Source organism: Mchenga conophoros, linkage group LG22, assembly GCF_057382185.1.
Source record: "Mchenga conophoros isolate Kocher_MC1m ecotype Shallow Benthic linkage group LG22, M_conophoros_male_GT1.1, whole genome shotgun sequence".
NCBI classification, from domain to species: domain Eukaryota; kingdom Metazoa; phylum Chordata; class Actinopteri; order Cichliformes; family Cichlidae; genus Mchenga; species Mchenga conophoros.
In genome coordinates this window covers 36,620,432-36,646,171 of record NC_140546.1, presented here as the reverse complement: position 1 = coordinate 36,646,171, position 25,740 = coordinate 36,620,432, and the positions used below count along the sequence as shown (strand labels likewise).

General features: G+C 42.9%; 4 protein-coding genes across 5 annotated transcripts in view; 2 read left to right on the top strand and 2 right to left on the bottom strand.

Moving 5' to 3' along the window:
* The window catches only part of arhgef2a (Rho guanine nucleotide exchange factor (GEF) 2a), a 37,738-nt gene extending 36,666 nt beyond the window's left edge, over positions 1–1,072 (bottom strand). The window contains exon 1 of the mRNA XM_085263449.1: positions 912–1,072. The gene's annotated coding sequence lies outside the window, so the exon portion shown is untranslated. The remainder of the gene's footprint in view (positions 1–911) is intronic.
* On the top strand, positions 642–10,233 carry thap7 (THAP domain containing 7). Of its 2 annotated transcripts, XM_085263451.1 has the most exons (6): positions 651–718; positions 1,757–1,836; positions 3,419–3,556; positions 3,704–3,814; positions 5,026–6,260; positions 8,333–10,233. In XM_085263451.1, exons 2-6 carry the CDS (start codon positions 1,757–1,759, stop codon positions 8,476–8,478), a joined length of 1,710 nt encoding a protein of 569 aa, XP_085119577.1. In that variant the 5' UTR covers positions 651–718; the 3' UTR covers positions 8,479–10,233. The 2 variants fall into 2 exon arrangements, with proteins under 2 accessions (XP_085119576.1, XP_085119577.1); XM_085263450.1 differs by lacking the exon at positions 8,333–10,233 and having other exon boundaries at positions 642–731; positions 5,026–8,274.
* A 168-nt stretch (positions 10,234–10,401) lies between these two features.
* s100v2 (S100 calcium binding protein V2) lies at positions 10,402–16,754 on the top strand. The gene is made up of 3 exons (XM_085263452.1): positions 10,402–10,545; positions 12,482–12,613; positions 15,440–16,754. Exons 1-3 carry the CDS (start codon positions 10,537–10,539, stop codon positions 15,608–15,610), a joined length of 312 nt encoding a protein of 103 aa, XP_085119578.1. The 5' UTR covers positions 10,402–10,536; the 3' UTR covers positions 15,611–16,754.
* Positions 16,755–16,992: 238 nt separating this feature from the next.
* On the bottom strand, positions 16,993–23,626 carry LOC146549860 (uncharacterized). The gene is made up of 3 exons (XM_085262953.1): positions 23,549–23,626; positions 22,714–22,759; positions 16,993–18,718 (listed from the first exon to the last, which is right to left on the bottom strand). The coding sequence occupies exons 1-3, from the start codon at positions 23,610–23,612 to the stop codon at positions 17,110–17,112; spliced, it is 1,719 nt and encodes a 572-aa protein (XP_085119079.1). The 5' UTR covers positions 23,613–23,626; the 3' UTR covers positions 16,993–17,109.
* Between the last annotated feature and the right edge of the window lie 2,114 nt (positions 23,627–25,740).

Here is a 25,740-nt window from a genome sequence, read left to right as displayed (position 1 = left end):
ATTTTACTATGTTACTATGACCACTGACCATAGTAGCACAGTGCAGGTCTGCTGAACCTTTGGCACTCAGACAACTTGTTTTTTGTTTGTTTGTTTGAAACTGAAGTTATTTTTGTTAGGAAATAATCTGTGACGCGATGACTCTGTGGACAGCGAGGCAGCTGGCAGGCTGTCAACCATCCACCTTCACTGAAATACGTATCACAGCTGACGTTACAGTAGCACTTATAGTAGTAATAATTATTCTGTTCTATTCTTTTCTATTCATATAGCGCCAAATCATGATAGCAGTCGCCTCATGGCTCTTTATATTGTAAAGAATGACAAGATATTTCATTATTTGCAACACAATATAAATATATTGTTTAAATTTAAAATGAACACTAAGAGTAATAGGAAAGCACCCAGTGTAAAAATTGAGGAAATTATAATTCAGAGTGACTATATGAAGAATTTATGTATCAGAGTTTATGTCTCCCTCATCTCTGATAAGTATGAGAGAGAGAGGTGGCTTTATATGAGGACAGCAGTTCAAATTTTACTCTGGGGGGGCAGAACCACAGAAAGGACGCGTTCCTGCTTACACTCCAGTCCAGTAGGTGGCAGTAATGCGACCACTATCAGGTATACGGCGGTAAAAGTGGCAGAGCAGGGCAGGAGGAAGAAGAAGGAAGCGGAAGATGAAGAAAGAAGAAAAAAATTCAGCCATCATTCTGAGGTCAACAGCCGGGGTTGATATTTTTGTTATTATTAATGTTATTATTTAAATAATATACACTTCCATGAACTGAAATGCGTTACAACCGAAAGTAAGACCTTCCGTAATGGCGGCTTCGCGTTTTAGGCCCTTCGCCTGCTCGTTACAGAAACAGCAGAAAACCCTGTTAAGTTAAATGTCCAGTGTAACGTACTGTGTGACGCGCCTCCAGGCGGCTCGGTCATGTGTACCTGAACCTGCACCGTCAGGTGATCGAGGACCAGCTAGTCCCGTTTACTCGATTGTTTGAAGCTACATGGGGACTTGGGTTAATCAGGTATGATTCAGACATCCGAGATGGTCACAGATAAGCGGCAAACGTATCGATACTACACACCGCGATCAGCAACTCCGTGATTGGACGAATGAGGAGGGGGCGGTGCATGAAGTTTGGAACAACTGTGGGGTGGATGGAAACAAAAACATTTCTATCCTTTTCGATATCGATCGTATTCTTAATGCTAATGTTGGCAACACGCCAACACAGGCATGACCCCCCCGCCTGTGTTAGGTGTAGCGTGTCCATATGATGATGCCCCCCCCCCCCCCCCTTTTTAAAAATTTGACTCAAATTTAGAGAAACGTTTAAATGAAAAACTGCAAGCTTTCGATTCAGGAGAATGAGTATTAATCTATTTGTTAGCCTGAAGCAGCTTTTCAATGGAAAACAGGACTTTAGTCAGACGAATGCTTAATGTTGTTGGACACTAAGGAGCTGGGGAGGAAAAAATAAAAACACAAAAATTCAAACATCCGTCTTTAATTTCTTTTTTCTTTTTTTTCACTTGCTGTCAGTTGATACGATACAGAGTAAATGTTTTCTACCATTTTAAAGCTGGTAGGCAGAGAAAGGAATTGACACTGACGGTCAATAAGACTAAAATAGCAAAATAAAATCTCCATCTCGAAGCAGTAAAATGTGTTTTCTGCTAAACCACACCCCCTTCCATGATAAACTCTCCATTTTTCTACTTTTTCTACTCTTTGTTTTACTTTCAGATGCCAAGACATTGTTCAGCAGGGGGTTGCAAATCCAGGGACAACCACGAGACTCGAAATGCTGGCGTCACCTTTCACAAGTGAGCACTTTACACATTATGTTTGGGTCAGAGTGTAGTAACCAGCTATTGTTTTTATTCACATTCTCTCACACATTTAGACACATGAATGAAACAGAGGAACTCAAAAGCTCACAAATCATCTGCACATCTATATTTCTCCTGTTCTCATATTCACTCAGTAATACACAAGGCTGACGTTCAGGTCAAAATACAGTTAATATTAAGCTCTGTAAAACTGGAACCAGAAGACATGAGTTTAGCTGTAGTACTTTGTGGGTTTTATAACACGATTAGAATAATTTATTTGAGCAATATGTGGAAAGTTAGAGAAGTTAATCATAATAATACCCAACCTCCTTATAACTAGAAAAATCAACGGTTGATTTAATTTTTCACATTTGGAAAGAGGTTGCAAGTAGTTGAGCCACATGTACAACACCCTCAAACGCTGAATCGCGAGGCGAGTACGCGGGTTGCCTGGTGGGAGGGAACCTGTCTGAATGTGTCTAATCTATGAGGTTCTGACTGAAATATAAATCTAAGTAGTTAATGTGAACCTGTGTGTATACAGACAAAACAAACACAACAGGCAGCAACAAAGTTAATTCCCATGTTATCAGAATCAGAATCAGAATCAGAATGGGTTTATTGCCAGATGTTGAGGTTTACAACATTAGGAAATTGCTGCGGTGCTTCAGTGCAGACAATAAGAATTAAAGTGCTATGTCGAAAGAAAGATATGTGCATGAGATATACATGAGATATATACATGAGAATAAGAATTATGAGTGCTACGTAGAAAGATATATACATGAGTGCAGGTGGTGATCAGTGCCAAACATGAAACATGAAATGATGCAGTGACACAGCGTAGGGTCATGTGTTAGTGGCCATGTGTTATCACAAACAGATTGCATGTACAGCAGGTACAATAAGTGTGGAAAACATAACCAAATTTATTTGTAAAGGTGCTATTGACGTGAAATTCACACCAGATGTTGGTAACAACCCATCCAATCCACACATGCAAAGAAATCAAACCATAGATGTCCATAAATTAGGTCATGTGTAATAATGAGAAATGACTCAGGAAAAAGTAACGCATGAAGAAGAAAGAGAGGTGCGAATAGCATGGACAGTCCCCAAGGGGCAGTTACCGTCCAACAGAGCAGCATGACTTTGAAGAGAAGGACAGGGCATCAACAGGCAGTAAGAGTGAGATAATAAATACACAGAATAAACATTATATACACACTTTTAAAATTACACAGTATTTCAGTACTTGTTGTACCTGCTGTGACTGCCACTTTGACCCCATTCAGACCTTCAGCAGACAGGCTCCATCACGTTGCTGTTGAGTTTTGATGCACCAGTATCTCTCTGCGAGTGGTCACACACCTGGTCGCCATCGTCAAAGCAACGCTTTCAACAGGAAGTTCATGGCACGTGGTCGCAGTGAATTTGTGTTATTCACATTCAAATGGAGATGTACTGATGATGTTGTGACGTTATGTTCTTTGAAATATTATAATATATCTTTATTGAACTTGACCTGAAATGGAAGCTTAATGTAACACAGACTGATGTTGTGGCTGACTAGGTTACCCAAAGGAGCGGCTCGGAGAAACCTTTGGATCAGTAACTGTCACCGCGCAGACTCCTGGGATCCTCAGACGGACTTTGTCTATTTTTGTTCAAAGCACTTCCCACCCGAGAGTTTTGAGCTGAGTGGAAGCAGGTGTGTATCGACCAGCTGGACTTTCACAGGTTACAGATACCACTTCAGCTAAAACCAGAATTTTCTGTTATTAACTGCTGGTGTAGTTTTCAGTTATGGCAGTGTTGCGATAGCAGCCTAAGTATTGTTTTTGACCCTTTCACACAGTGGAATCAGACGACTAAAGGAAGATGCAGTTCCTACTTTATTTGATTTCCCTCCAGCAGCCAAACACAAAAGAGCAGGAAGGCAGCAGAAAGAAGACAACATCCCTGTCAGGTAATCAAACCTCACACAGGCTGATAGTTTGTCATCATCTGTGAGCAGATTCTGAGCTCCTGAAGTGATTCATTATTTTATAGTTATTTAAACATAGTCTTTGCTTCAGTTCCCACTCTGTGAGGATGCTCTGTGAAAGAACAGGCCAACTCTAACGTTCGCTTGTATTCTTCTGATTCTGTTACGGGAGCATCAGGTATGCCTGCAAGTCAAAGTGCAATGATTTTTGGTGTAATTTAGCATAAGAATTAGTACGTGATAAGTTACAATAAACTAAGAAATTGTTACTTTAGTTACCAAGTATCAGGAAAACATGAGAATTCCAGCAGCTCTCTGATTCTTGGTTCGAGCACCGAGTACGTGCTGGGGTCAGCTCTACATGCAAAAGATCTGAGACCAGCTGGCTGATCTAGGACCAGCTCTTTGAGGTGATGAGATGAGGGATTTACTTTAATTAAGGTTGAAGTAATCATCTGAGATGACTATAAGTGATCCCTGAATAGGGTAAATATATCCATACTGAAAAACCATAATGAGCAGGTGTTGATGAATGAGTGCCTAAAGTTTTGAACCCCAGTGGAAGGAGGCCACACCCAGCTGCCCAGCTGGGTGTGGCCTACAGTTAGCATGACATCTGTCAGCATAGCAGTCAGGGTAAAAACAGGGAAGAAATCAACCATGTTAGCATCCTGTGACAACTGTGATGCTGCATAAAGGTTTGCCACGATGATTAAAATGAACAGAGAAAAATTTATCATAAAAATAGAAATGATATAGTGAATAGAAAATAGGAAAAAATAAATGTTTAAGAAAAGATAGATGTGAAATAGTGAATGAATCTGAAGCACTCAGTGGTGACAGATGTGAGATGTTAAACCTTCACAGCCTGCAGTGCTGTGAAGGTTTTGAGCCGTCACTCATTTCTTCATGTGTTTCTAGAAAAACAGGAAAGGCTGCAAACATTTAAAGATGTGCAAACACACATTAACATTAGTGTTTAAAGATAACTTTTGTTTCATTCTCTGTCAAGATGGTTCCACACTGTATCGGTTATGTTGAGGTCCACAGTGTTCAGTTTATGCTTTTACTGCATTTGTAGTTTGAATAGAAATAAAAAAGAATACAGTCATCCATAATCTGCTAGACGGCTGTAGTGTTAGTGGCTATTTGATTGTCCAGGAAAAACTAATTTGTCACAGTTTCTTCTGCAGGAAGAGTTCCCACTCAGGAGCACAGGATGGCACACATCAGGAGATCAACCAGCGTCACACTGCAGAAGAACCCACAGTTGAAAAGTCAGTGAGCTCCACTGAGGAGACTACTCAAGACATGCCTGGATTTTCTCAAGAAACATCAGGGTTGGAGCAGCTGTCGCAGCAAGAACTCGGTCCTCCACCTCCAGAGTCTCGACCCGTTTCCCCGTCACGTTACATGAGACGTCTGCCCCCCCCTCCAGGCTTCTACTTGTCAAAGGAGCACAGCTACGCTCAGCTCTGTCCCCTGTTGTGGAGGAGACGTTATGACCAAGTTGTAGACTGCTTGGAAAAAGCCCTACGACAACTGCATGCAGCCAGGCGGAGGGAAAGCCGTCTGCGGAGCACCGTGCTGGGGCTCCGTGATAAGCGACTAAAGCACATTCTGCTTCTGTCACAGAATGGTTGCAAAAACAGGGGAAGCTGCATAGAGGGGGGAGAAGAAAGACAGCACAAAGGAGATCCTGACCTAGAGGAGAATGAGGCTAAATCCAAAGATATGAAGTTGATTGAGGACAAATGTGCTGATCAAATGGAGACAGGATGTAATTTTCTACCAGAGTCCAGTAGCTGGTCTGAGACGGACAAGGGAAACTGTTTGTACTGTGGAAAAGGGCAGGGGCAGAGTGGTGGGCATTTGGAGCACGAGGACTCACCGAACACCCAGAGAAATGTTGCAACAAGCTCCTGTGACACAGCTGAAAATGTGGATCACGTTCAGATAGATAGGCAGCAAGAAACAACCTGGAAAGACGTAGAAACCAGTGATACCAGTGTAACAAGTTCCCAAGTTTTGTTGCAAAATCCAGGTGTTCAGCATATAGTCTCAGCTGGAGTGTGCTTTCTTAAAACTGACGAGCAGAGTTTGCATTATCTAGGCTCTCAGCAGAAGCTGCTGCTCTCTGACAAACGCCACGGAGAGTCTGACGTGACGAGTCAGGATCACCACCGCGACCTGCAGCACCAGCTGCTATGGTTACAGGACAGCGCAGACGGGCGGGTGATCTTGTTGACTGTCCCGACTGACGACGAGCCGCAACGTTTTGTCACGATGGAGAACGTGGCCGGCGAAGAAAAAAACACTCTTTTGTCAGAACTGGATCTAAAAGGTGTGGAATACTTAACAGAGAGCAGCGGAGGCATGTCCAGAGTTGAGTCGTCACCGGATCAACACAGCGAGCAGAATTCAAATGGTGCGTTAGTGGAAATACGGGACGATGTCAGGATGAAACTTAAAGAGCACCTGGAGGGTTTCCACCTTCAACTGAGCACCGAGTTTACAAACTGACAAGGATTATATATATTAGGGCTGCTCGATTATGGCAAAAATGATAATCACGATTATTTTCACTGAAATTGAGATCACGATTATTTGACGATATTTATTTAACCCTTTAAGACCTACTATAGAACCAAGTCCACCAGAGCTTATATAATTTTTTTACATGCTGTAGTGCCATTTGTGGGAGCATTTCAAGTTGCTATACATCAATACAACTGTTATAGCCCATATTTTAATAATATGTATGCATTAAGTCCATAGTAATTACATTAATTGCAAAAAAGTGCAATAAACTACAAAAAAAATTGAAAATCGCTTTTGTTTTGTTTACATATATTTCTACTTGGAGAAATTTAAGAGGTTTATCCCTCAAAACTTTAAATACAATAAAGTTGCAAAAAATAGTTTACAACAACAGGAAATTTATTTTGAGTGTCTTCATAGTTTTATTTTGGAGATACAGCAATTTTTATATACTGCAGGAAAAACAAAAAACAATCCTATGATGCAAATTTGCAAAGAAAACAGCAGGTGCATCATTTCACTGTGGGAAGTGTTACGAACAGCTGATAGGAACGGCAAAGCGTGTTTCTGGAATATTATGTTTTTGTTCCTGCAAGCGCTTTTTATGCAATTTTTGCAAAGCTTTATGTGGAAGGAAACCGTGACCGAGGACAAGCTGATGGCATCAGATGTAAGTACAACTCCTCTGGTTTCATATGCAAAACAAATTATTGCGCTAGCTTACACGGTTCAGGTTCTACAGGGATTTAAAAATAGTTACACAAAACGGAGCATGCAGCTCTGACCGGCTTTAAAGGGTTAACAATGACTTTAAAAAAATAATATAACATAGTGTGCAACACCACTGAAGTTTTTTTTTTTTACTTCTCTTTTCAACCAACGGCAGTCACTCTCCAAATAACTTCTGCTTAGCTTTCCGAGCTTCCCTCGGGTCCTCTTAATCAGCGGTCTCCAACCTTTTTTGCGCCACGGACGGTTTATGCCCGACAATATTTTCACGGACCGGCCTTTAAGGTGTCGCGGATAAATGAGGGAGGGGCTAATAATCGGCTCCGTCATTTTTAATGATCGTTGAAAGCCCAGATCGTAATCGTGATTAAAATTCGATTAATTGAGCAGCCCTAATATATATCTGTATAATTTTAATGTGACTGCACATTTCAATCTGGCAGCAGGTTAAAAATGCTCACCCATCTGTGCTATCAGCCAAAGCATTGAAAACACAGCTTAAATCCAAGTTCCTGGCATTATGCTCACCCTGCTCTCGTCTCTACTTCCTCTTCTAAGCTCTACTCTTTTGCTTTGCTTAGCTGAGGTCCAAAGGTTTGCAAATATTTTGCACAAATGACAGGAAACAAGGTCAGGAAGTGCAAGCAGTACATTTCCCAGCTCCCACTCACCATTAAAACTTTTCAGAGATGGTAACTACTTTAATCGGTGTGACTGTACATTTAGAGCTAAAAGTTCATAGTTCATACTGCTGGCGTTTCTTTAAAAGACTTAAACATACAGCGGAGCTCTTTTAAGAATACAAGCATCCAGTGTATGGTAGAGAAGGGAATCTCCTTCCTTCAGGGCTGCCCCGCCTGACATTACACCTGTATTAAATGCTGGCTCTCTTCCACTGTGCGTTTGGTCTCATGTCCCTCTATCTCTTCTCTCTCCCTTTGTGCCCGATGAGTCACACCACAGCCTGGTTCTGCCCGAGGTTTCTTCCTCTTACAAGGGAGTTTTTCCTTCTGTGTTATCGGTGCATGTGTGAGTTCAGGGTGGTTATGGCTTTAGGGAAGAAACTGTTTTTGAGTCTGTGGGTTTTCTGAGCTGTCCTTGATGATGTTTGCTGCTCTGCTGAGGCAGCAGGAGGAATAAATGTCCATCAGGGAGGGGGGAGGGCAGCCGATGATCTTTTGTGCTGTCTTGACCACACTCTGAAGCCTCGCTCTATCCGCCTTAGTGCAGCTGCTGTACCATACCGTGATGCAGTATGTCAGCAGGCTCTCAATGGACGAGCAGTAGAAGGTCAGCAGCAGGTTGGAGTTCAGCTTCTACTTCCTGAGGACCCTCAGGAAGTGCAGCCGCTGTTGGGCCTTCTTGACAACCACTGAGATGTTGTCTGTCCAGGAGATGTCAGCAGAGATGAGGACACCAAGGAACCGGAAGCTGTGGACCCTCTCCACACACTCCCTGTTGATGTAAAGGGGGGCCAGGTCAGTGCCTCCTGAAGTCGACAATGAGCTCTTTGGTTTTCTTAGTGTTCAGTGCCAGGTTGTTTTCTGAACACCAGGCTGCCAGCTTCAGGACTTCCTCTCTGTACTCTGCCTCATCTCCCTTTGAGATGAGTCCAACTACTGTGGTGTCATCAGCAAACTTGATGGTGAGTGTTGTTGTGGGTTGAGCTGCAGTCGTGGGTGTAGAGAGAATACAGGAGGGGGCTCAGCACACAGCTCTGTGGGGAGCCGGTGCTCAGTGTGCGAGTGGAGGAGAGATGAGGGCCGAGTCTTACAGTCTGGGGCCGGTTTGTGAGAAAGTCCTTTATCCAGGCACATGTGAGAGGAGGGAGGCCAAGAGTGACCAGTTTGGTGATGAGGATGTCCGGGGTGATTGTATTAAAGGCGGAGCTGAAGTCCACGAAGAGCATTCGGACGTAGCTCTGCTGCTGCTCTAGGTGACTCAGCACAGCGTGGACGGCTGTGGAATAATAATAATATAACTAATAACATGAACTTTGGAAAAAGCTTCACAAAGTACTCCAGTACTGCACAGGGTGAGAGATATACATGTTTCAGTGCAAGGGAGCCTGCCAGCTGCCAACATCAGGTAACATATCCCCCGGGGTCCTGAAAGTAGGAGGAGACCACTCAAAGTATCCTTTCTCTACATTATTCTGGATGCTAATATTCCCAACATTGAGGTAACGTACAAAAAACAAGAGCTGCTCATGTTTACATCATAGAGATCGTGTAAACCTTTTTAAACAGTGTGCATTTTACCTGTGAATTGAATTTTAGATCTACAAATATTTACTCATTTTTTTCACTCCATTGCCTAAAACAGGGACCATTACTGAAAGGTTTTGATAGTGCAGGGGCATGCTGGGAAATGTATTCCTACACACTGTGGTAAGGACACCAAACTGAATATGGCCCAAGGTTTTACACCTGCACACAGTCACGATGTGGGGGGAAAGTTAATGAACACATGGATGGTTGTCTCTGGCTTTCAGAGATGTAGCCGGTTCTCCAGTAATATGCTAATATACTTAATCAAAGACTAACTCAGAAACAAGTCTTTTGCCCGGGTAACTAATAAAAACCCATCTGAAGCTTAGCACAGTTGTCAAGGCCCCGAGAGCTAAAGCTTGGTGCCCGTTTTTGCTGGTAAATTTCACTGAATGTTTGTATTTCAAAGAATTAAAGTTTAAAGTGCTCTGAAGAGCGGAGGCCGTGTGGCTGTTACTGTAGAACCTGTGGGAGGAGCTACAATCCTGAGAATGATTGACGGCATCCTGCTGAAACTGCGTTGCAGCTTCTGGGATTGGGTGTGGCATTAACCCTTAACCGTACGAACACCGGGGGAGCGGGTCTTTATTGGTGAGGGGCAAATGCAGCCTGCTCTTATCTTTCCCAGCTTGGATGCAGTTCTTTAAAAAATGTTTTTTAAATTCCAATATCCCCCACCCCCTCTGCGCCACCACACAAACCGGATAACAGGAATGTGCTCATACCTGCTGTCTCTGTCCTTACTCTTTTAGTTTTGTTTCTTTTTAATCAGAGAACATCCTTTTAGGGACTTTTCCTATAAGCTGTACCGTGTACAGTCCGAGTAAAGCAGTTGTTGCAGAGAACAGCAGTTTCCAGCTTTGCTAAAAGTTTCCAGATGTGGAACAAGCTGTTGACTGCTGTCCGAAGTGTGGCACATCCTTTGTGCTGTGTAATGACACACTCACGAAAAACACAGCCTGAGATGTACATGTGTGACTGTCTTGTATAACTGTGGTAAATTCATGGCATTGCGTCGGCGTTATCTAAGAGCACAGCTCCTTCCTGGCTCTTCTTTGTGGCGGAGGGAGGATCTCGGAATGCTGCCAGCTGGTGACAGATGCAGGGCTTCACTGAACCTCTCCAGCAGCGAGAAACACAGGAAGACGAGTTCCCGCAGTCAACATGCCTCAGGTAGGTAAAGACAACTTCTTTTAGTGCCGACATGTAAAATTGGACCTCTTGGCAGCAGACGTTTACACCGTCGGCTCTTTAACCGGGAAAAGGTGGTTTGGTGCGAAATCAATATGTGGAATTTTTTTTTAAAAAATGGCCTCTGTGCGCTTCACGGAGAAGCGACGTGTCACACAAGGCGTCAGATTATCAGCGGGGGGACTGTTTGGATACGCAGGTGTAAATACTTATCATTCAGAAGTGACTGAAACAGCAGCAGTGGATTATTCTCGAACTTTTTTTTCGGGGAGAAACTTCCAGAGGTATGCGGCCCCTCCCCGAAAAGAAGTGCTAAGCGCAGGGTCCTGCCGCTCCTCCACGACGAATTCAAAGTGGTAACAGTACACGCGTGTAATTCATCACAGTTTTGTGCTAATTTGTAACAAACAGTTAACTTGCGGGTAAAGTACCTTGACCCGTAAAAGCGTGTGTCTGTTATACTGTGGGTCGCATTTTGTAGCGCGGTTCGGGTCCACTTACACGAGTGTCTGTGAATGAGTGCAAAGTTGAGTAATCACCTTTATCCTCTGATGAAATGTTATTTATCGTGATGGGTGTTGTCTCTTGCAGGGTGTCAGTGAGCCTCGGGTATAGTGGAAGGGCTTAATGCCTGTACAGCCACAGCACGTGACAGAAATCAAACCAGTTTCATATTTGCTGAAGAGTTTTGACTCTTCGCCACTCTCAGACACCAAATGGTGAATGCTGCCAGGAAGAATTCTGTTCCACATGATGGCTGAAGGGCTTACTCACTCCTTTCATTTGGCACCAGTCTGCACACACGTTTGTAGCTCTCGACTTATTGAAACAGCAGTTTTATCTGCACGAGCTCAGACAGCGATCCACCTCTGTGTGTCCGTGTGCTCCACGACTCTGCAGCGTTTCCTCATTTTCCTGTTTCTCTATGCTCCTTCTCATATCCCTGTTGCTCACAGGAACAGCGAGTATCTCGCATTATTCCATGGTTACATCTTGAACCGTTTAGTAAATGAGACAAAACAGTCAAGGCAAGGAATTTCCTGAAGGAAAGCCAGTGCTCTGTAACCCATGATCAAGGAACACACGGGCATTACAGAGCCACAAACTGACCCAGACTTTGTCGCACCTCATTTTTGAATCTCCACTGTGTGGAGTTTACATCAAGCTTTACAACAAGCTGGATTCGATATGTTAATGAGCACCCACGTTAACTATTTAAGATAAATCACTAATAGACTTCAAAGAAATATAAAAACAACAAATTCAGTGAAATAAATAGATCTCCTGACCATTGCTACTTTCTTTGAAATACTTTTTCACAACGGTGAAGAAGGCTTGCTGCAGCTTGTGGTACGTTAGTCAGAAAGGGTGTGGTTCTGACAAAGCTGCTGCCACACATGCATTGAGAAACAGCAGGAGCACTGGTTCTGATGGCCAACGAATAATAATTGGATGAGTTTCTCAACAGGCTCATTGTAATGACTTCATAGGGCAATGATGTGTCGCGTTTCTAGGTTGGTGTTTGCTCAAAATGCAGCCGCAACAAGATCTAAAATGCATGTTGGACAGCGCCGGTGGGTAATGCGGTTTCCTCACAGCGAGAAGGCACCTGGTCTGAACCCTGAGTGGGAACTTTCCTCTGGGTCCTCCAGCGTCCTTCCCAGTTAGGTTCACTGGTGACTCTAAATTGGCCATGACTGAGGGAGATAAAACGGTTGAAGGGTACAGAGTGCTAAATTAATGTACAGGTAAAATTGGACTTAAATGTGGTGCATAAAGCAAGATCTGAAAGTGTTTTTTGTTTGTTCTGTTTTAGGGTAAATGACATAATAAACTTTTTAAGAAAAACAGGTTTCTTTTAAAATTACCTGGCTTTCTCTTTTGTTGTTTTTTTCTTTTCGCCTTTAATTTTTCCCAGTATTCTGACCTGGAGAGTGCCATTGATACACTGGTCAGCCAGTTCCACTCCGCTTCAGCAGACAAGTCTCCGACGCTGAAAAGTGATGAATTCAAAAATCTTTTGTCCTCCCAGATGCCCAATCTGATGAAGGTAAGTCCACCGTAAGCCTCCTTGTGCTTCTCTCTGACCGGGATCGCAGTTATCTGTAGCAAATGGGTGTGGCAGCACACCTAACCATATTCAGCTTGCACAAAGACTAAGGGGAACATGCTTACAACAGAGTTATACAAGCCTAATCCACACACAGGCAAACACACACTAAAAAATGTTAATCCTCTGAAGACATGCACTCCTTTCCATTAATCTAACAGCGTCTCAGCCTAACCTCTGAATACAAACATAACTGCTGATCTGTAAAAGTTTCTAAGGCAGTCTTACTTGGTTAGACCTTAGATTAGATTTACAAGTAAATTCTGACATGGTCAGGTTAACGGACAGGCATTAAGATTAAAACTGCACACCAGTCTCTCCTGCATCATCAACTCTACAGATTCATTTGAAGATTGCTGTAATTTACTGTGACTGAAACATGTTTTTCAATGTTTTTTCATTAATCTCCTCAATAATATAAATCATTTCTATTCATGGTAACAATTCTGTATAAGTCTGTGAGAGTTTTTGGCAGTTTTGTTATTTTGTACAAACTTACGGTTCAGCTGTGCTATCAGACAAAATGCCAACATGCACACTTCTAGTATTTAATCATTAATACTAAACTAAAGAGCTCTGAGTGTCAGTAAGACTTGAAAAGCACTATATATTCTCCCCAGCCACTTTGTTAGGTACACCTTTTCATCTGCTCATTAAGGCAATCTAACCAGCCATCACACGTGGTGGTAACAATGCATTTAGGCTGTTGTCAAGAGTGTCTGCTGAAGTTCAAACCAAGTATTAGAATGAGGAAGAAAGGACTTCAATTACAGGCCAGATTGCTTCGATCTGATAAGAAGGTAACAGGAACTTTGATTAAAAAAAGAATGCAGTGGAGCATCTATAATTGCGAAACCACACCAGATGCCAGTCCTGTCCGCTAAGAACAGGAAATGAGGCCACAATTTGCACAGCCTCATCGAAATTGGTAAATAGACTGATTCTTATATAGCACTTTCCTACTCAAAGCACAACTTACCTCATTCACACAAGCACTTTTTCTAGGCCCAAGTCCTTTTCTATTTAACAGTCACGCACATCTTGCCCAAGAATACTTTGGCATGCAGATCAAACCACCAAGCTTCCGATCAGCAGATGATCTGCTCTGCCTCCTGAGCTGCAGCCACCCCAACAAATTGGACAACATTTGAAGATGTTGTCTGACCTTTTGAGTCTTGAGTTCTGCTGCTCCATCCTGCTTTCAATGCATGTAATGGTTTAGGGCCCTTTGTGGTCCCTTAGCATCAGTTGACCATAGTTTATATACCACCGCCTATTTGAAGATTATCGCTGACCATGTAAACCCCTTTATATCCATCTACTGAATGGACTCCACAGTCACCGCATCTCAAGACAAAGTACTACGGCAGCTCTGAGAGGACAAGGTGGATCCAACCCTGTGTGACCAATGTGTACCTAATAAAGTGGGCAAATATTGCATATAGTAAAAGATGAATCCATTTAATTAAACATACAGAGTGAGTCTGTCTAAAAACATGTGAAGATGCAACCCGATTCACGCAGCGTTCCATTGTGATTAGGGTTTATTTACAGTGTTTTTATGTACGAGCAACAGTAGTGTAGGGTTTCAGCTCCTTCCTGCTGGGTCAGCACTCCGGAGCATTCGAAACATCAAACTGTGACACCTCATTCACCTTGCGGTAGTCCAAACAGAGCCGTATAGACCCATCTTTCATCACTGCAAGAATCATGGGGCTACACCAGGCACTGTGGGACTTTCACCCTCATCTTCAGCATCACAGCCAGTTCTGCCTGAACTATTTGCCTTTTGTGTTCTGGTAGCCTGTAGAGCCGTGATGCACCATCACATCAGGGCACGTCAAAGTGGTGCTCCATGAGCATGGTGTGACCGGACAAGGGAGAACACATCTGAAAACTACTGCTGCAGTGCAGCAACATTCATTGTCTGGGTCTGTGTGAGTTGGTCGTCACACTGGAGGGAGGCGGGAATCACCAGAGAAGTGGTTTCAGCCACTCTCCATGCTTTGAGGTGATATACCTGTGTGGCTCCTTCCTGGTCCGACCGCATCACTTCAAAATCAACATCCCCCACTCACTGGGTGACTCTAAAGGGCCCTCGTCACTTAGCAAGTCATTTTACTGTGGCACTATCGTGTTTTATAATCCACAAGAACTCAAAACAATATCCCAGTGCACTCCTGTGAAATGGTCAGATGGCTCAAATGGGACCTCCATTAACGGTACCGGGTTCAAGTGCCGTCTGGCATAGACAAAAGGCAGATCCTCAGGAAGCATCAATGGTGGTCTTCAGGCATGAGGCCCAGCCGATCCACAACCATCTGTCGGATGTCCTCAAAGCACCAGCTTTACAAAGTTAAATACATTAAAAACATTAACCCATGGTAAATGAACTGGCGTATCTACCACTCAGAGCTCTTCACACTATAAGGCACATTCACATAGCCACATTCTTACAATGCATGCACTCTTGAGTGCACAAATACACCGGTGGATGCGTTGGGACCATTTTGGTGCTCAGTATCTTGAGCAAGTCTTGTCAGAGTGTCTTCAGTTGTACTAGTTTTATTCTGGGTAAAATTCTGTCATTTCAGTGCTCCCTGTTTGCGTTTGTTTTTGTCTGATCAGATTTGTCTTAGGTGATATTCCGAACTGTGATCAGTAACCTAACGGTTTGTAATTAACTGGAATGATATTTTCTTGTAAGTCTGGTTTAGGTGTTAACATTTTCACTTTAACGTGAGTTGTTTTGTCGTGTTCTGACAGGGCGTCGGCACCGACCAGGGATTTGGTGATATCCTGCGGAAGATGGGTGTAGGTGATGGCGAGGGGATCTCTTTCAAGCACTTCTGGAATTTAATCCAGTCACTAGCCACCTCGCAGTTTGGCCACCTTAGCGGTCAGAAGGGCTCGTCATGCAGCTGTATTCTCCTGTAAAGAGCAGCTTCTCAGCCCAACACGTATTTGGAAATTTAACTCAGCAGAGTAACACATACACATCACGCTCATAAAGAATTGTCAAACATAATACAAGGGTTCAAAATCCATTCTAAGCATTGATGACTAAACATTACAGTTTTAACTAGTTTACCTTTGAATTCAGATTACTTTGTTTAAGTTCAAAGTAAAATGTAAACTGATTTTGAATAAAATACTCAATTTGTCCTCCTTTGTATTATTATTATTTTTTCCATTTATCATGCTGCACATGTTACAATAGCCTAAACCTTATGTGATTAGACACCACAGTGTCACTGGTGTCTGAATGTTCTTCTCTCTTTGCTTCAAGATGCTCATCATATTTAGTTCTTTGGGTGTTTGGTCCAAAAAGTGTTCTACAAATTTTAAAACTATAAATCTTACAAACACCTCTGCTTTGAATAAAAACATACATGGAACTAAGTTGGTTGTTTGAAAAAGAAAGCTGTTAGCTATCGTCAAAACCAGAGTGAATAACTTCTGTCCCGTTCATGTCGCTCCAGTTTGTCATGTTTTTGATTTGCAAAAGTGTTGGGTGCTTTAAAACTGGTCCATATCACTATATTAATGGTCTGCTGGTGTGGTATTTTCAACTTGATATGTATTTCTTAATAGGTCAGAGGTCAACATTTTAAATGGTTAGGTCAATGAAATACAAAAAAAAAGGTAAAACATGATTTACTATTTTAGAAAAGGGAACAAAAAACAAGCTCCGCCTTCCCTTGCCTAATAATAGTCACGCCAGGTGACGTTCCAATTATGTGGTCAACTTTAAGAGAGATTTAACATCAAGTCATTGGAAATATTCATCACTTTCAGACCTCTGAAGTGTAGAATTTATTTCCTGGCTTGTAGAAAGTTGACTCGCAAGTAAATTGTTTCTCAGTAACAAAACACGTTGTTTTGTATTATTTCTAATAATAAAATTATATTTGAAATCTCAAATTGTGCCTTTGTAATATTCCCTCATTCTAGAATGCTTTGCCTCTGATTCTGATTTCTGTGTATTTATATTTTATAATTCTCTGTAGTCTGACCTTTGACGCCAAAAGAAAAGTGATTTAATGAACATTTAAATAAACATGTAACGAGTTTCCCAATATCACCTGTTGTTACAGCGTTCCTTTGTTGATTTTAAAGAAACATAATTTAACTGGTTTATATGATGCAGTTAAATGTTTAATTTTAGAATAGTGTTGACTTTTCCAGATATTTTATATTTTGACATAAGAAGACATCACAAAAACCTCTGGAGTTCTGTTTTAAATCTTTCATTTTAATGCATCAAGATTTTTCTTTTATTCTTCTAGCTACAAAAGTGAAGCGGTAGATGACTGTGAAGCATTTTTTAGTTTTATGTTGTAATTCATCCAGAGTACAGTATTTTTAGCACAGAAAAATATTGTAACTATACAATGAAAACAATGAAGTGGACAATATGAACTGTTACATCAGCATTATGGATTCATATTCCCATGCAAAGAAGGTGCACATCCTCTTTTGAGTTTTTTCCCCTCGGGCGTACCTCGGAAGAATTCAAGATAAGATGAAAATGCGTACTTATTCATGACTTTAACCCTCCCAAAGATATCTAGCTCTGTTTGCTCATCATGGATAATAGCACTCATAATCTGCTTTGATTTAATGTACAGTGCATTTTCCTTTGCAACAACTTGATCTAACCAAATCTGCATGTTCTGTGGTGCCATTTCAAAGTTGTCAACAGCACAGCCATAGAATCCTCGTTTCAAATGTTCAGGCCAGGGTTGATCGGTTATCATGGGGTGGTCATCCCTCACAAATGCTGTGCACAAGGGACTGTCACTTCCTCGTGAGTGGCCTACTTCACAACCAATGACAGTCATGAGGAAAAGTGAGAAGGTTCTGAAGTTACGCACCGATGCTGAAAACACAGCTGCCATAAAATAATGGCCCCATCGCTCACAGTTGTAATTACACTGCTGAAACTGGAAGGTTTGGCGACAGAAGTCATTGAATTTTGATGGTTTGAGACCCTCTCTCAGCTTCTCCAGGGAGGACTCGTCCTGCTGGTCCTTAAAGCTCTGAAGAAAATTTTGAATTTCCACTTGATTGTCAGGATCCATGAATTTTCCCACCAGAGTTGCATTCAGAGTTTTCCCGTTTACTTTGTAAATGCATTCATTGAGAACGTAGTAAAGGTCCAATGGAATTTCTTCTCTGGCATTGTACCGTATCTCCACTAGCAGATGTTGAATGCTTATGATATGCTTCAGGATAATGTTGTCTTCTCCTGCTGCTGGCTTTTCTAGCCAAATTGCTTTAAGGTGTCTTGAATCATCTGTGGTATAATCAGGAGCACGCCTTCTTTCGTTTTCCTCAAAAAACAAGCTCCAAGTCAGCCCCTCCAGGCAGTCGATAAAGTGATACTTTTTGCGCAGTTCCATTGGGACAAACATTTGCGGGTGGCTTGGCCAGTCCAGTATCTGCAGATACAAAATATTTCCTTTATAATTGTGAAATACTGGTCCTGGACAGCCAAGTTCCTTTTTTATCACCAGATCACCTCTTTGGTTTAGTTCAGCTTTGACTGTGCTGTAGTGCTCATGGGACCTCCAGACACCGTTAGTTGTCGTCAGTATATCACCATCAGAATTAACTGACAGGAGTGTGTTGTATAGGCTGAGCTTTGTTTCCACACTAAAAGACCGGAGACTTTGTAGGAACTGCAACATGAAGTGTTGGTCATTTCCAATATTGCAGCTTATGAGCCTGATGGTACCAAGATGACCAATGTTTGTTTTAGTTTTTAAGATGAAAACAAATCTGGCAAGTTCCTTTGGGTCATAACCAGCTAACTGGGCTGCTCCAGTAGGGCTTTGACTACCATGGCCAACCAGTACAATGTCATGATTTCTAGTCGAAAACAAATTGCTTCCTTGCAGAACGTACAGTGCCCTCTTATGGTACATTAGCAGATTTGATGAACTGGGATGCTTCTGGAACAGGTAAGTGGCTGACTCAATCACTGCAGGTTCCTCTTCCATGATTACTATCGTTTGATGGCTGTATTTTGTGTCATTTTCCCTGAGGATTACATGAGTTTTGTTAGACATTAATTATGCCTCAAATTGTTATTGTATGTGAATGTATAACTTTCTGACTAATTTAAATAAACTGGAATGATTTCATCTATCACATAAGAAAAAACAAGTAGGCAACACCCAGTTAAAGAAAACACTGCATGATTTTGGCAATTAGTTATTCTCTGACATTGTGTTGGTATTGTGAAATGTCTGAAAATCACAATCAACATGCCAATTTTGATTTGAAGTCCCATTTTGGGCTTTCCAATTTGTCTGCATTATTACTGTTTTTACTATTAGAGTTATTGGAAATGCATCCGTCCATGATCTGGTGCCATATCGCAGGGCCAGCAGTCAGCCACCTCTTCCAACTCATCCAACAAAACACAGATGGGTTCCCAGGCCAGCCAAGAAATATAATTTCTTTGGCGTGTCCTGGGTCTACCCTGGTGCCTCCTCTCAGTAGGACATACCCAGTACACATCATCCAGTGGGTTTCCAGGGGGCATCCTAGTCAGATGCCAGAACCACCTCAACTGGGTCCTTTCGATATAGAGGCGTAGCGGTTCTACTCAGTCTCTCTGAATGACTAAATTTCGCACTCTATCTCTATGTCTCTGATCCGAAGTGGGAACTCCACCCTTTTCCGGCTGACAACCATGGCCTCATTATCCCCAAAAAGCAGAGATGAGATCTGAGTTCCTTTCCAGTATGCTGACATAGACCTTGCTCGGGAGGCTGGGGAGTGTGAGACCCCTTGTAGAAGATGCATGGTGACCCGACCACATTGTCACATCTTTCCACACTTTCTTTTATTTTGGTTGTTGTTTCTTTAACACTCGGCCGCAGCTTTTCAGCTGCCAGCCATACATTCACAACAACAATGCAACAACCTCCACCGCAGCCACACCACGAACCACGTCGACCTATGACGAACTATGCGGTCAAGTGTCAGCCAGGACCCCATCCGAGCTGCCCCAGATCCTCTATCAACTGGATCCAATGCTTGGTCCAGTCCTGCAATTGTTCCCACTGGCAGCAAAACACCGCCGCTTGCTTCCTCCAAGTGGCCACGAGCATGTCGCATGACGGACCCAACGACACAGTTCGTTCATTTCAGCACCTTTATTTTGGTGAATGAGCAGGTGGTGGAGCTTGCTCAGCTGCCAGGAATGGGTGCAGCAAAACACCACCACCTGCTCCCCCCGCGTGACTGCGAGCTCGGCCACCATTTGGGCCCGCACCTCCCCTCCCGCCCGGTCGTGGTCAAGCTATGCCATGATCCTGGGTTTTGGCACCACTGCAGAAGATGCATGGCAGACCGACCACATTGTCACACCTTGTTTACCTATCTTAATGGCCTCCAGTAATGGGTGAATCATCCCCTTCTTCCCCAAACTTGGCTTCTTCTACAGAAGGCATGTCAGTGGGATTAAGGAGGTCCACAAAGAATTCCTTCTACTGTGTAAGTATGTCCTCAACTGAAGTCAGCAGTGCTCCCTACACACTATACACTGTGTTAGGACCTCTTTCCCCTCCTGAGTTGCCTTACAATTGAACCTTGGAAAAAGACTTTGGGACTGCGTCAAAGCGATTCTGGTCTTTTTCCATGCTCTCACTCAACTCCTTCCACATTCAACTTTTTGCTTTAACCACTGCCCAAGTTGCATTCCAGTTGGGCTGCCAGTGTCCATCATCTGCCTCCAAAGTCTCATACACTAACCAAGGCTAATAAAATTCCTTCTTCAGCTTGATCACCTCAGATGTTGACTGTCCAGTTAGGGGATTACCACCACAACAGAAACAAGCCACCTTGAAGCCAAAGCATCATACAGCAGCCTCAGCAATGTAGGTGCAGAACATGGTCAATATGGACTCAGTGTCCTCAGCCTTCCTCGAAATGATGTCAAAGTTCTGCCAGAGGTGGGAGTTGAAGATCTTATGGGCAGAGGCCTCTACCAGGCCTTCCCAGTGCACCCTCATATTTAGATTCATGAAGTCTGTCCAGCATTCTCCCCCACCAACTGATCCAGCTAACCACCAGGTGGTGATCAGGTGATATATTGACAGCTCAGCTCCTCTCTTCCTAAGAGTGTTCAGAACATACAGTCACAGATCTGATTATGCAATTTCAAAACACTAACATGTGACCACGTGACCATGTGACCGGTGACGTCTCCCAGTAGGACAATGGAGTCACCCAATGGAGCTCCCTCAAGAGCCCCTCCCAGCGACAGGCTGGGTACCCTGAGCTATCGTTCAGCGCATGAGGGCAAACGACAGTCAGGACCCATTTCCTGGCCCAAAAGCACAAGAAAAAAACCCTCTCGTCCACCAGCAAAAACTCCAACATACAGGCAGAAAGCCAAGGGGTTACAAAAATACCCACCCCCAATGTGCTGCTTCTCACTGAGAGCAACACTGGACTAGAACAAAGTCCAGCTCCTCTCCAGACTGGCTCCAGAACCCAAGGCGTGCATCGGTGTGAGTCACATCTGAGTCATCTAGCCGATGTCTCCAACCTCACGCACTAGCTCAGGCTCATTCACCACCAGAGAGGTCACATTTTGTTTCCCAGTCATCTCAATAGGCGGGGAATAGTCTGCCAGGACCTACGCCCTTTGCCCCCGCCTAAAAAGCATTTGAATTATTAACATTACCTCTTTTAAGTATTGCTTACGTCAGTCTACAGCCATGTTAGTGATACTCTGAATCCTTCTCTAGGTCTTAGAAATACAAATTTATCTTCATGATTTTAAGCTCAAATACACCGCTCAAATATTAAAGGAACTCTTTTTAATCAGAGTATATCATCAACTCAGTTAAACGTCTGGAATATTGATCTGGCCAGTTAATTGGGAGAGGGGGGTTGTTGATCACTTTCATTTGCTTTGGTGTTAGTGAAACTATCACCAGGTGCACTAGTGAGGCAACACAACCCCCAAAACAGCTAGACCATTTCTGACCAATTTTTCAATAGTTTTGCATATTACTAGGGTCATTTTCCTAACGGTTGAATGAGGCAATACCTTGGCCCTAGAGAGGTTGCACAGATAGCCAGAAGATTTGCTGTGTCTTCCAGCATAGTCTCATAATCATGGAGGAGGTTCCAGGACAGAGGCGGTTCCTCTAGGAGAGCTAAACAGGGCCAGAGAAGTCCTTAAACATCAACAGAACGGGTATCTGCTCATTTGTTAAAGGAGAAACGGGATAAGCACTGCCAGAGCCCAACCAAACTACCTCCACCAGGCCACTGGTGTGAATGTCTCTGACCAAACAATCAGAAACGGATTGTGTGGTCTGGGTGGCCTGAAGAATTGACATCAACACTGGGCCCTGTGCTCCACACTGTGGAGCCTCACTGGCATATGCCATAAAATACCAGAATTGGTAGGTCTACAACTGGAAACCACTGGTTTCCACAGGACAGCACAGACAGCAGGTTCACCTGGTGAAGCCACGAAGAATGTTTTGGTGCTTATATTATCATTCAGCACGACTGGTTTGGTGGTGGGTCAGTGATGGTCTGGGGAAGCAGACACCATGACTACCATTAGGTATTGGGATGAAATCCATGGACCCATCATCAGACTTTACACTAGTGCAGATGGTCTTGGTTCCTCCTGGTGCACAACAGTGCCCGAGTATTCCTTCATCCTCTGATCAGAGCATTGAAGGATCAAGAAATTGATATGACTGACTTGCCCTTACACAGACGTAAATCCAACAAAACACCTCCAGGACATTACTGTATATGAAAGTCCATCCATCACTGCCAGGTTCAGACTGTCCAGGAGCTCAGTGATACCCTGGTCCAGATCTGGAAGGAGATGCCCCAGGACACGATCTGTTGTCTCATTAGGAGCATTCCCTGTCAATGTCAAGGGACATTGTTTTTCTATGTAACATTGAACCTACAGATATGCAGTGCTTGTTCCCTGCCAGGCTTAATCTAGTGTTAAAAGTATCGGTCTGTTACATCATGCGGTGGCTTACCAGTGTCCTGGAATGAAGGTGGATTGATTCCTTTGAACATTCCAGTCTGCAATGACAGAGAATCAAACAATAAATCTGTCTGAATGTACTATCAGGGAAGGTCCTATGTGCACAGTGATATGTCATAAGCCATAATGACAGTGTGGGGGGCAGATGGCCACAAGGCCACAAGGCACAGTCAACAAACCCGCACAAATTTCCCTCCCCACTCCAGCCTAAGAAACGTATAATAAGGACTACCCATGGAAGGAGAGGGCCAGCTCCCCAGTTCCCCACACCCCACCAGATCCGGGGCTGCCACAACAACATTCTGGAGTATGATCTACGTGAGCACCAATTGACTGTAGTGTTTTCTACACTCACTGGTCAGCACCCACTATCCCCACTGCAAAGGGTAGTTTAGAGTATGCCGATGACGGGCTTGGATCATCTGCATACTGAGTCCTAACATCAGTCACCCACTAAATAAACAAAGGACCAAAAAACAGGAACAAGCTAGCCTGGCCCGAGTTTGACACATGCTTCTCCCAACGTGCTCAAACTATCCTCTTACTGAGGATTCATTTGGTGGCTGAATTAAAGTTATTTCGGACATTTTTTTTCCACCGATGCATTTTTATTTATTATTGCAGATCAAAATTAAGTAGCTTTGTTTTACATATGTACAGAAATACATTATCACTGTAAAGACCACTAACAATGGTGCTGTAGACTTTAAGATATCATGTTACTGATATATATTCCGTCTTTAACAATTCTACGATGAAAGAAGTGCTATTTCAAAAAAAGACATCCTGATATGTTTACATTAAAAAAAAACATATAATGATCTTACCAGAGTTCATTCCTGCTGCCAAAGACAGCTGAACAATAAGCCAAAATCCACTGAGTTTCAACATAGCTGTGACGCTCTGTGAAGTGCAGCTGAAATGAAGTTCACTGTGGATTCAGCAGATAGACGAGCTTCAGGTTATATCTCTGCCCACATTTGGTTAGATAGTAATGTAAATGACAAACCTGCATCTATGCCCATGCAGTTAAACAGTTACTTCACTGTTTAAAGTGTGTGCACCAACATATTCTTTCTGCTCTGACTGTGAATTACTACCATTCATAACTGACTCAATTTCCTAATTGACACATGCAAATGTTGTAAGTGTAGATCCCACTGAGATGTCCCAGCAGACAACTTCACTTTTAAAACGGCAAGTAGATTATTTACAAGGTGCACTGCTGTTAAGAACATCATGTGAGAGATGAAAAAAAGACTCCCACCTCATTAAAATGAGTCAAGATTAAATATTAGAGTCTTTATATTTCAAGAGAGAATCTATTGTAAGAGTTTGACTGTTTTGTAAAAAAATATCACACATAAAAGTGGAATGAAAACTGTGACATTAGTAATAATCATATCCTAAGTGCACTGAACAACAGCCGATGCTAAGAAAATAAGCTCGAGGTGTTCACAACAACAGTCGCCTCAAGGTGCTTTATATTGTAAGGTAGAGCCTACAGAGAAAAAACCAACAATCATATGACCCCCTATGAGCAGCACTTTGGCGACAGTGGGAAGGAAAAACTCAATTTTAACAGGAAGAAACCTCCGGCAGAACCAGGCTCAGGGAGGGGCGGGGCCATCTGCTGTGATTGGTTGTGGTGAGAGAAGGAAGACAGGATAAAGACATAAGAAAATCCACCTGCCAAACTCCTTGTTGACTGCTGGTGACTGCCCCAACAACAAACTTGCCCACTCTTGCTTAAAATATGACTTTAGCTGCTTAAACAAATGGATGAATGGAACCGTAGAATATCCTGTTCAGTCTGAGACAATCTGGGGAGCTGTTTTCAGCTGTTTACCCCTAACTGGATTAGTACTGGATGTGCACTGCTGCACGTTTTCAGTTATTGACAGTTTTTGCAGGGCTGGACTGGGACAAAAATGTATATGTGTATATATTTCATTTTGTATGATTATTATTATTGAAAAAGGTTTTAATCAGGTACAGTTGTTGTTGGGTTAGTTCTTAGTTGCCTGCAACATGTGACAATAATTAAAAGTCACACTTGAGCTATTAGCAGTGACTCGTGATCAAAGCAACCGTTCATTTTAATCCTTGAATCTCTCCCTTCCTGATTACGTCCCTTCATCTGTTTTCTTACCATTTAATTTCACCTTCCTCCATCTCTTCCTTACTTCTCCACAGCTGATGCGAGCAGCAGGTCTGGTTACTAGCTGCTTGTAGCTGTTACAAGCTGTTACTAGTTGTAACTAGTTGTTGCTGGTACTGTTCAAAGGTATGCCAGATTACCAGTCCAGCCCTGGTTTTTGCTCCAATGAACAGAGACAGTTGAAAAGCAAACACTGGAGCCTGTTCAAACCTGAAACTGTCTGAAGCACTGGGCAGCATTGTGGTTCAGTGGTTTTTATAGTTTTCTTTCTGAAGTATCTACCCCGTCACGAGTTTGGTAACTATGGTTCTCGTTCTCTACCTTGGTTGTTAGTTTCCTGTTGTGCTCTTCCCAGTTGTGTTGTGTGTCTGTCCAATATCTTTGTGTTCTGTCTCTATGTCAAGCTCACGTGTCTTTATCTGTGTGCGTATGTGATACTTGCTGTTTTATTGTGACAGACCCTCATCTCGTGTGTGTCTTCAGTTTTGCGTCCCCTCTCTGCCTGATTCCCTCTTTTGTATATATCGTCTGTTTCTCTGTCATCATCATCTTACCTTCCCTCACACTGTGTGTTCAGTTTGTGTGTAGCTTCCCAGTGAAGAAAATCCTTAGTATCAGCCCAATGTGAAGTGTCACTGATTACTAATTGTTTGCCCTTCTTTTCAATTTAACTCAACAGATGCCTTTCCCAGATATCTTAGCAAAAGGTGATAAAGGGAAGAAGAAAACTGAGCAGGTGGCTGACCGTCCTCTTCCCTGAAATTATGTGCTCTCATTTGTGAAGAGAATGGGATGCCATGGCAGACCAGCCAGTTCCAGTATTCTTTGGGGAACGTCAGACGATTTGGCTGGTGCTGG

Coding starts and splice junctions, on each gene's coding strand:
- LOC146549860 (XM_085262953.1), bottom strand. CDS start 23,612: ATGTTGAAACTCAGTGGATTTTGGCTTATTGTTCAGCTGTCTTTGGCA. Junction 22,760..23,548: donor GGCAGCAGGAATGAACTCTG/GTAAGATCATTA, acceptor CTGTCATTGCAG/ACTGGAATGTTCAAAGGAAT. Junction 18,719..22,713: donor ACCTTCATTCCAGGACACTG/GTAAGCCACCGC, acceptor TGTAATCCTCAG/GGAAAATGACACAAAATACA.
- thap7 (XM_085263451.1), top strand. CDS start 1,757: ATGCCAAGACATTGTTCAGCAGGGGGTTGCAAATCCAGGGACAACCAC. Junction 3,815..5,025: donor GAAGACAACATCCCTGTCAG/GTAATCAAACCT, acceptor TTTCTTCTGCAG/GAAGAGTTCCCACTCAGGAG. Junction 6,261..8,332: donor CAGCGAGCAGAATTCAAATG/GTGCGTTAGTGG, acceptor GCCTTAGTGCAG/CTGCTGTACCATACCGTGAT.
- s100v2 (XM_085263452.1), top strand. Junction 12,614..15,439: donor AGATGCCCAATCTGATGAAG/GTAAGTCCACCG, acceptor GTGTTCTGACAG/GGCGTCGGCACCGACCAGGG.